Genomic DNA, 11,333 nt, shown 5'->3' on the forward strand with positions numbered 1-11,333 from the left:
ACTTTTAAAGGAATTATGTTTCTTCCTCTTAGAAGGAAGGTTTTGTCACCAAACTTTTAGCACTGTATCTACAACCTTCCCAACTCCCTACAATGGGAAGAGATCCCAAGATCACATATCAGCCACTTATTTTAAGATTATTTTAAGACACAACAGTAGAGACACGGGAAATAACTTAGCAGTCCTCTACCTCTTTGTCCAGACCAAATGTAGATACACTTAGCATTAATCAACAAATTCCAGTAACTGAAAGAAACATAGAATCATAGAATGGTTAGGATTGAGAGGGACCTTAAAGACCATCTAGTTCTAGCTCCCCTGCCATGAATGGGGACACCTCCTACTAGATGCCGTTGCTCCAAGCCCCATCCAACCTGACCTTGAGCACTGCCAAGGATGGGGCAGCCACAACTTCTCTGGGCAACCTGTGTCAGTGCCTTACAACCCTCACAGTCAAGAATGTGTTCCTAATATCTAAACTAAACCTGCTCTCTTTCTATTTAAAGCCATTCCTCCTCGTCCTGTCACTACGTGTCCTTCCCTTTCCATCTTTCTTGTAGGCTCCCTTCAGGAAGTGAAAGGCTACAATTGGGTCACCCCAAAGCCTTCTCTTCTTCAGGCTGAACAATCTTAATTCTCTCAGCCTTTCCTCATAGGAGAGATGCTCCATCCCTCTGATCAACTTGGTGGCCTCTTCTGGACTTACTTCAACAGATTCATGTCCTGCTGTGTCAAGCTTAAGACTTTCTTAGACTTTATTTCCTACCAATACTGAGACAGACTTAGATCTTGGTGCTACTAAGCTTTCACTTCAGTCTTGAAGTCTGGACACTTTATGTCTGAAAATAAAAGGGTGAAGAAGCTTCTTGGCATCATTGAAAGTTGATGGTCCCTCATTTAAGAAATATCACTACATGGTATTTGTCAGGGTAGAGCTCACAGACCTGACAAGAGAAGAGTATGAACATGGCAGCTGGTGTATATTCAGTCCTTGAGCAATGCTGATATTCACTGACAGACCACATTGTCACTTATTGCCTAATGATGATAGTAATACTAATCAACTTTCTTCAAAGTAAAATATATTTGCATGAATGCAAATGAATTGTTTCTTTTGGAAGCTTTGGAATATGGGGAGGGTTTTTCAGTTTTAGGTTGTTTATTTCCTGTTAAAATCAGGTCCACTTTGTTGCCTATTTTGTCATTGTTGTCTTTCTGACCTGAAGGCTGATTTAACATGTAAACATTGTCAACATCTGCACCCTTCCACACATGTCCTCCTCCAGTCTGACTCTCTGAATGGCACAGCCAAGAGTCTTATCAGACACACTACTGCTAACTGAGCTGGGAAATCATTCAACTGGATCCTTAACTAAACCCTCCCAAGTTATGTGTCTCGATTGGGACATCTGAAGAAAATGAACACATCTTGAGAATAGTCCCCAAATACCTGAATGTAACAGCTTTAATATCTACATTCAGTTGAATGTGGGCTGCAAAGTCTCTCATTTGGTTAAGTTTCCTAAGTGATCTCAGAGGAGGCTATTATGGGAATGGGTACATTCATGTTCTTATTGGTTCCTGATGAATTGGGAAATCTTCTCGTGGCTGTCTTGCTTTCAGCCACTTGTTAAGACCCAGACTTACATGTCAGTACAGCCCTTGAAGGAAGGGTACACTGGGGTATTACTGATCTATTCCACTTCCCATTCACCTTCTAAGAAACTTCTTTGTTCACCCTCAGTCTGTGTCATCAGTTTGTTGTTCTGCTAAGTCTAACAAAGGTTTATTGCAAACCTCCCCAGCTGCTGAAATTGCATTTGTGTTGCTACCCTTAATTGCCTTGTAGGCAACAGTTGGAAGGTCATGGTCACTGGCATCTGTTTCTCCAAGAAGCTATGGATGCCCCATCCCTGGAAGTGTTTAAGGCCAGACTGGATGGGTCTGTGAGCAGTCTGGTCTAGTGAAAGGTCTTGCAGCAGGGGTTGGAACTAGGTGATCTTTAACCCAAACTATTCTGTGCTGGTTTTCATGCTGCTGACCTTGCTCTCCCTGTTTATCTGGACTACAGCAGTTGTGTTCTCCACTATGACTTTTCACATGTCCTTTGTTTAGGACAGTGCTGAATAGTCTGTAAGGTGCTTAATTTCATCTAAGGCACAGATTGATGACCACTGCTATGACTGAGTTGTTGGAGTCAGGTATAGCCCACCATGACCTCTGATCAAGTCATTTTACTTGAGATAATAGTCAACACAGAAAATGAATGAGCTTTTATGCTTCTTTCCTATTCCTGCTCTCTGTGTCAGTTTTTGTGGCTTCTCTTATTGTATGGAGCCTTTTACATTCAGCTGTAGTTCTGGCAGTGCTGGTAAAACAGCATATGGTGGTTTATCAGGGCAAGAATAATAGGTGACTCTACGCTTGCAAATTTACTAACACCTAAAGATTTGTCTGCTGTGTTTGTTTCTGTGTTTGACCCTCATAATGTGATTGGGCTGGCATAATTACAGTTAATGAGCCAGCTAATTTTGTACAAGAAACAAGGCTCTTCCTTTTACGAGGTTTATTGCCACCAGTAGGATTATTCTCACACCAATTTATCCAAAGTAATTTTTGGGAAGTTAGAACTGCCACGCTCACAATTTCTAATAATGCTGCAATTGAGCAGTAAATGTCATAAAGGCAGAAGCTGCCCAGGTGGTTGGTTTATTTCTGCTGGGAGGTGTAATACTCTGCCACAGACTGTTCTGGAGGCATGACTTGAGCAGGTTAAGTAAATCAAACAAGCCATGTAAAGCAAAAGAGGTCAAGCAAGTTGTAAATATCCATGACCTTACTTTGTAGATAAAATATATGATCTTTCCAAGACAGCAAGCAGAAATAAAGTGTATTTATTTCTGTGAATCAACACCTCTATCATCCTTATTTATTCCTGTGACAAACTCAGATTGAAACTTCCTTCATCAGTTCACTGAACTATAGGCCCCAATAGCTTATGCACTCAGCTGCATGATGGAAGGTGATTGTTGTGTTAATCGTAGACAGAAGCAGAATTCCAAAAACTGCTGCATGCAGATGAAATCAAGGGATTTATCCAAGCTGTGTCAATTCTTAAGCTGGATTTGGAAAAACAAATATAATTATTTTGATCTTTGCATCTCTTATTTGTCATTTTAAGGAAACATATTTTATCGCAGTTTGAAATATTCTTTTCTTTAACTTGAATGTCTTATAGAATGTATAAAAGATGTGTGGTGAGTGTAAATCACAACAAAAAAAAATTGCCTAGAGAGGTTACGAGGTTAGAGACCGTGACTGACTTCATCAGTGAGCTGAGGACAACTGCATGAGGTTCAATAAGGCAAAGTGCTGGTCCTGCACTTGGGGCACAACAACCACATGCAGCTGCAGGCTGGGACATGAGTGATTCGAGTGTTGTTCTTCAGAAAGGGACTTGAGAGTGCTGGTGGACAGTGGCTCAATATGAGCCAACAGTGTGCACAGGTGGCCAACAAGGCCAATGGTATCTTGGCCTGTATCAAAAATAGTGAGGCAGCAGGACTAGGGCAGTGGTCATCCCCCTGGACTCAGCATTGGTGAGGTCACACCTCGAGTGTTGTGTTCAGTTTTGGGCTCCTCACTTTGAAAAGGACCTTGAGGCACTGGAGTGAGTCCAGCAATGGACAACGAGGCTCAGAAAAGGTCAGGAACTCATATTGAATGAGGAAGGGCTGAAGGAATTGGGTTTGTTTAGCCTTCAGAAGCAGCAGCTCAGGGGTGACCTCATTGCTCTCTACAACTGCCTGGAAGGGGGTTGTAGTGAGATGGGTGATGGTCTCTCCTGCCATGGCTGCAGGGAGAGGACTAGAGGGAATGGCCTTGAGCTGAGACAGGGGAGAGTCAGATTGGATATTAGGAAAGATTTTTTCACTCTTAGGGTGTTCAGGCACTGGAATAGATTGCCCAGGGAGGTGGTGGAGTCACCATGCCTGGAGGTGTTTAAGAGCTTTCTGGATCTGTTGGTGGAGGCTGTGGTTTAGGGTTTAGAGCTTACAGCAGAGTGGCAGGTTAATGATGGGACTTTATGATCATAGAGGTCTCCTCCAACCTTGATTCTATGATTCCCCATCTATGGAGTGTTCAAGGTCAGACTTGATGGGGCTCTAATCAATTTTGGTCTGGTGAAAGGTGACCCTGTCCATGAAAATGGCTTGGAACTAGATGATCTTTAAGGTCTCTTCCAACCCAAACCATTCTATGATTCTATGAAAAGAAAAGGTGTGCTACAGACAAGTAGCTGGAAATTCCCAGGCAAAGCTAGATTGAGTGCTGGTTTGCTCTTTAGATTACTTTCAGAGATTATTTTGGAAAAGAAGATAAATCTGACACATATATAAATTTCTGAAGAAAAAAATCTCTGGTTGAAATATCCTTTTTAGTCAGATAAAGAAGAAAATGGAAAAAAATAAAAGCAAATCAGACATAATATCCTCATATGTGCAAATTTTGTGGGATTAAAACTAGAGGCTTGGATTGCCCAAAGCCATGTGGACACCTTGGGTAGGTAACTGAAAGTGTACACTAGTCAATGATGGCAGAGGCAGTAACATGCACCCTCAGGATACTATTTCTGTGCTATATCTTCTCCTGTGGCAAATATCAGGAATTTGAGGCCACTTGTCTCAGTAAGAAAGAGCAGTAAATTGCTTTGCATCTGCTAAAGCAGTAATATTTCTTCACTCTGCCATTTAGCACAGAGGAGATGATGTGAGGTGCCTTATTTGCTGATAGGACATGCTATTTTTCCCATAGATACACATAGGACAATATTTGAATTTTAAATCCTTGGGAGATGTACCCTGGCAGGCATGGCAAACCTCTGGCAGGGCAATACCACTTTTCAGCACATACATATGTAGCAGATACTTGACATTTCCAAGATGCATTTCAAGGACAATATGAATCATTCAGAAGCAAAAGTGTTGTAAATTTATGCTGGTGTTTGCCCGTTGCCTTATAGCCACTTTTATTCATTCAGACCAGGGGCTTTGGGCTGGTGGCTGAAGAAAACCAACAGGAAGAGCTGGTTATGACATTTTAGGGTAGTTTAAATAGTCTTTCCAGGCCTGCCTGGAAAATGATGGTGAGTAGTGGTTCAGTGCCTCAGTCCTGAGCTCTGAGGGTCATGGTTTGTTGCTGTGTGGAAGAATTAGAGCTCTGCTAAAATCAAATGGGAAGGTAACTTCTATCTGCCTTTTGTTGGAAGTAATAATCACAGCTCCTGATGACTCATGGAGCTGCAAATTGTATTTCCTTGCACCAATCTAAGGCAGTGTGACCCATTTAGCCTGAGTTTAACATACGAGTGCGATGATTTCATAAATCCCCTAGCGTGCAGAATCTCTAACTCGATGTTTACATTGAAATTTGCAAATGACTAACCCTAAGCCATTTAAAACTTCGCTCTGGAAGAATTGTCATAGTTTTCCTTCCCCTTAACATCTACAGTTCTGCCTGTAGAAAGCCTGAGGGTCTTTTGTTCGTGGAATGACACTCACTTAAAACTTCCCAAGTACACGGCAATTCGAATGGGCAAGATTCATTTTCACTCTGAAAGCAATTTCCCTCCAAACTTGGCTTTTAATTAGGAAAGAAACCTTTATACATTACCAAAATACTGCTTTTTTATTTTTTTTATTTTTTTCCCTCTTTTATTGTGCTTCTCAGTATGTTGTATTGATTATTTTTAACCAGAAGTTGTAGCGATAAAAGAGGGTTATGCTTATTAAAGTGCTAAAAATAAAAGCCTACTATGAAACCTGAAGGGGCCCATTTTGGTTACTGCCAAGTGGAAGCATTTTAAAATGCTCATTCACAAACTCACTTTCTTGTCTTTCATGTGGTTTTACTGAAATTCTGCCTTGTGAAACCAATCCATTGTTGCTGCTATAAAGACCCAGGTCATAGGGGTGATTCCTTGATAGATTAGGACAAAAAAACCCCACTCCAGCCACTGTCACTCCAGTAATTTCACGTAGAAGACTCCTGTTGGTCATTAGAATGGCTTGATCTCAGGAGACAGGCAAATAGCTGGGGTTGAAAGTTACCTCTTGGGGTAATCATTATTTCTGCCTCTGTGTGATAAGTGTGTCATAAAGTCATATGAAATTACATCTAAAAGCAGGTTAGCTCTGTTGCCTTCCCTACTCCTATTGCAATATTGTGTTTTAGCTGGAAAATGGGAAATATTTTCTTAATTCCTTGGTATGTTTGTTTGCAACCACCATCCACCTCAGTGCAACCCTGTCCCTCAGTTTACTGAAAGGGTGATCACATCTCCCCAGGGTTTTTGTTTTCAAACTGTATCATAAATTTATCATCACAGACTGAGGACAGAAAATTGTTGTGGGATTCAGTTTCTTTAAAAAATCCCAGACCCATAATTGGATTATTTGGGAAAAGAGTCACTCTCCCTTTTTACCAAAGCCAAAGAGAAAGGAAAAGGCAGATACCTCCAGCAGGTTTTTGCAGTCTACCAAGCATCCTACCACCCTTTTCTCCACATCCTCAAGCCATGTACCTTGGCAAGGAGCCTGACAGTGAGGAGGGTAAAGTGGTGAACCATCACTAGTTCAACAAAGATTCACTGAAATAGCTGACACATTCATCACTAACTTATTGACATCATTGATTTATTGTTTATTTCTGTGCAATTTGACCCAAATTCTCTTTCCTTCTCTTGCTTTCCCATGTCAGTCAGAAAAATATCTAGTTAAATTGCTTTACATATTTATGGCTCATTTTTATAGAGTTTTACAGCTGTTTTGGTAGAGTTTTATTTGTTCTAGTTTTCCCCCTGTGCCTTAGGAGTACAAATTCCTTCAAAAAAGAATTTAAACGGAAGCTTTGCTTTTTCCAAGGCTGATATTACCCCACTGGGAGAACAAGTGAGCAGATACAGTACCACTGGGGTCCAGACTCCTCCTGTAACATCCCATCAACTCACACAGGACATCCATCCTGCTTGTGAAGGTCTGTGTTGGGGAAAACGTAGATGATATTTGCAAAACACAGTGCATAAGATATGATTATCCCATTCTATGCAGCACTAAGGGGTGTTCACAGTGTTTAATCTTATCTAAGGAAGGCAAATCTCCTTGGGCCTCCCTGCAGGCAGTGGAAAGCATTGGGTTCCTCTGGAGAGCCTTTTAAGGAAGCTAAATTAAGTTCCTTGTATGATTCCCCTCTGCCCAAAGAGAAGTAAAGAGAGATTAGTCTTGTTTTACCAGGATATATTTCATAAATTTCTCCTCTGTAGTTCATCTCTGCCTAAGTGATTAATTTTCTGAGGCCAATCAGCCTTTAAGAGGCACTGAGCAGAGAAGGTTGTCTGTACTAAGGTCCTAGAAAATATGAATGAACAAGTTCTTTTACTGTGATTAGACAGTTGTCAAAGTGTTCAGCATATTTCCCACATCCCTTCCAAATTTCCCAAATCCATCCCTTCCAAACCCCATCACAAAGTAACTTAAAACATGGAGGTGCTTTCCTACATAAAGTTTTATTTCATAGCCACAAACCATGGTCAGACTTTGTGCTTCAAAAATTAACAAGTGTTCCAGCAGGATATATTCTCAGTTTTGGCTGCAGAGGTACTTTTCACAAGAGCATGTAATGATAAGGTGGGTTGAAATCTGTCTACCATGTTTCACTTCCAAAAAAATACCTAGTTTCTCACACACAACTCTTTATGGTAGTAGATGTTGGGACAATCATAAGTACAAGTACAGGATGGGCAGAGAATGGATTGAGATTGGGGAGAAAGACTTAGGAGGTGTTTGTGGATGAAAAACTCAATACAACTCGACATTCTGGTTGCAGTCCAAAAAACCAAACATATCCTTGGCTGCATCAAAAGCTGCAGGGACAGGAGGTTGAGAGAGGTGATTCTTCCCCTCTACTCTGCTCTTGTGACACCCCACATTGAGTACTACTACACAGAAAAGACATGGACCTGTTGGAACAAGTCTGGAGGAGAGACACCAAGTTGATCACAGGGCTGGAACACCTCTCCTATGAAAACAGGCTGAGAGAGCTGGGGATGTTCAGCCTGGAGAAGAGAAGGCTTCCAGTACATGAAGGGGCTCATGAGAAGGCTGGAGAGGGAATTCTGAAGTCATGTAGTGGCAGGACAAGAGGGAATGGCCTTACGTGGAACGAGAGTGGATTTAGATTAGATACTAGGAAGAAAATCTTTACTGTGAGAATAGTGAGGCACTGGCACAGGTTGCCCAGAGAACCTGTGGCTGTCCCATCCCTGGGAGTGTTCAAGGCCAGGCTGGACAGGGCTCTGAGCAACCAGGTCTAGAGGAAGGTGTCCCTGTTCATGGCAGGGGATTGGAACAAGATGGTCTTTAAGGTCCCTTCCAACACAAACCATTCTGAGTAGAAGTGACAAAAAATGCTGCTGACTGCAGAGTGCTGCTGCTGTGCCATTCATGGTTTTCTTCATCGTTTTAATAATTCAGCACCTTTTTAATTATTTATTTTTTTAAACTGGTATTGCTAAGAAAAACCTGAGGCTTTACTGTAAATGCCTTCAGCTCAATGCAATACTGGAAGCTCTTCAAGGCTGTCAGACTGATGTGTGCATATGTGTGGATGTAGCTCTTCTAAGGCTCTGTAGAAGAGAATTTGAATATCTTCATAGACAGAGGATGAGTTCCTTAGAGGCCTTTTGATCCCTTTCTGCTGAGTCCTAAATGCAAGGAAAGCATTTGGGCAGAGGTCAGTGATGCCAACCAAAGTCCACAGTGTTAAAGTCTTAATAAAAGTGGTTTTGGAAGCATTGGCTATAGCAAATAAAATGACATTAAATCGATCTATAAAAGTGCTAACCACATAGATTTTTTTTTTCCCTTGTGCACTACAGCACATATAGTCTAAAATAAAAGGAATGGGAAAGCATCTCTCCCAGGGTTTTAAAACACTTTTAACAGCTTTCTAAATGTTAATCTGAAATTTGTTTATTCCATGGTTCTGTTGATTTGTGGGAGTTTTGCTCCTTTTCTCTTGTTTGTCTCTCTTTGTTTGTCTGTTTTGGCTTTTCTTTCTTTGTTTTGTTTTGTTTTCATTTTTATTTGGAGCTATTATCATAAATGCATAATTACCTTAACAGACTTTTACAGTTTCCCTTAAAAAAAGGAAAACCTGAATGCACAAACTTTTCACAGTTTATCTGAAAACCCTCATTTCTTTACCCATCGCAAAAGTGGCCATATTAATTCATATTCTTTCCTTTAGAACCCAAGAATAAATTACAACTTGAATCTTTTGTGCCATGTCTTAATCCAACTCCTAATACTATTAATTGAAGAATTTCCATTAGTTTTGTTAAGGATTAAAGAAATCCCTGGAAACTTATTCTCACCTTTCTACCTGTGATTGAGTTGCTTCTGACCATGTTCATATACTCCAGGGTGTAATTTCTGCTCAAAACCACAGAGAAGCAGAACAAAGGCACATCCTCTTCCACTTTGGCCAGAAATTATTGCTGCACATCTCTTCAGGGATAAGCTGGTCAAGATTTCTAAGATTTCTACTGGAAATATAAAACCTTATTTGCAAGTTTTATCCCATCAGTGTCTTGCTTTCTAAATGCAGCTCTGGAGTTAATATTTGGTTTTGATGGAAGTGTGCAGCTAATAATATTTCTTTTCTAGTCTCATTTTGGTTCCTTGTGGTTCCTCCAAGCTTCCCCCCGTGCCAGACCTAGTGATCTAGAGTGAGATTCTTCTTCATTAATTTTAAGTTCTATCCATGTGTCTCAATCTGAGTTATCTGTACAGACATCCCTTGCAGCTTGGAAATGTGGTGCAGGAGTTTGGGTTGTGATTTGTTTAATCTGACCAACTGCTGTTGTGTGGGATGAAGTGCACACCATGGACTCTGTTGACTGTGATACTGTACAAGGTGACTTGATGAAGTGCAGACACCTGGGGATGGCCAATAACCCACCAATGCCCAGATCAATCTTATCCCTGAGCTCTAATAATGAGATAACTCCAGATGCAATCTGCCATGTCCCTTCTATAATTTAACTTAGTAAATTTATCAGTCTTGAGCTGCTTTCCTTTGAATTCCCTGTCACTCCTCCCATTGGTTTCAGTGGGAGTGGGATAAGTGATAACCTCCATCCTGTCAGGGGACACATGGAGAGCTCTGAGTGATGCTGCCTCTGACTGAATGGGTGTTCATCAACATGGGTGGTGTTCCTACTTCCCTACAGTGCTGCAGTTCACAAACAAGAGGCTGCTCCTCTCTGCCCATGAGTAAATTGCTGAAATGCTGTCAGTATAAAGTCTTTGTTTTAGGTTTCTACCCTATAATTCTCTTCTATTATCTTCTCTTGCAGATAGTATCGAAGCCAACATTGAGACTGCATCATCTAATGTAGAATCAGCCAATGAGCAGTTGGCAAAAGCCAGTCAGCACCAAGTAAGTGGCTCTAAAAAAATCCTATGGATACTTTTGGTAATAGTATTTAAAATAAAGAGAACACTTGGCAGCTGTGAACCACATGGCACATGAGCTGTGTTGGATTTGTGCTACCTGGAAAGATGATAAAATAGACTGTAAGTAAGAGCTAAACTTTTCATATGCATATAGATATACAAGCATATATATGATTACATTACTGTAGTGTTGACAGTTTGCATTAGAGTAGTCATTAAGGGATCTGCATATTAAAGAGACATTTCCCAGTAGGAAACTCAACAATTAGCTACTGTTGTTCTTGGAAAGATGTCATAAAAAGCACATCATTTAAGTGTCTATGTGCTTCTATTTGCAGTGTTTTCCTATAATCAGGCAACAGTGCTTTACAAAAACAACTGAGTTGTCAAATAACATGATGTGGTTGGTGAATAATGGCTATGGGGAATGGTGTTCAGCATTTTTAGAAGGCAATTTGGGGGTAGGGTTTGGGATTTTTTTTCTTCATTGGAGCAAAAATAAGACACACACACATACAAGCATGAATCTTTTTGAAAATAGCTTGACCAGAAAGAATTCTTTGATGGTTATAGTTAGTGCTTTCTAGAGGTGAAGGGGGTATGGGGAAGTGAACTGAGAAATATTGTTAGCACTTGCATTGTATTGACAGAACAAAATCTGTTAGTTTCCTTTTTTTCCTGAGCCATAAATCAGTGATTTCCTTGATTCCCAAGTCATGTTATGATAAAATGCAGCTGAGGTCCTTGTGAGTACATAGTGCCTCCTTGTTGGTCCTTTTGACACAATGAATTCTGAGGTCTGGGGCAAACCTTCAG

General features: G+C 40.7%; 1 protein-coding gene across 1 annotated transcript in view; it reads left to right on the forward strand.

Annotated features, from left to right (window-relative positions):
• The window catches only part of LOC103807388 (t-SNARE domain-containing protein 1-like), a gene marked incomplete at its 3' end in the record, with an annotated part of 52,237 nt that extends 41,737 nt beyond the window's left edge, over nucleotides 1–10,500 (forward strand). Inside the window, exon 4 of the mRNA XM_009080114.1 lies at nucleotides 10,418–10,500. Coding sequence (XP_009078362.1) covers nucleotides 10,418–10,500 — 83 coding nt within the window. The remainder of the gene's footprint in view (nucleotides 1–10,417) is intronic.
• Nucleotides 10,501–11,333: the final 833 nt, after the last annotated feature.

This window comes from Acanthisitta chloris, unplaced genomic scaffold (assembly GCF_000695815.1).
Source record: "Acanthisitta chloris isolate BGI_N310 unplaced genomic scaffold, ASM69581v1 scaffold3068, whole genome shotgun sequence".
In the NCBI taxonomy this organism is placed as follows: Eukaryota; Metazoa; Chordata; class Aves; order Passeriformes; family Acanthisittidae; genus Acanthisitta; species Acanthisitta chloris.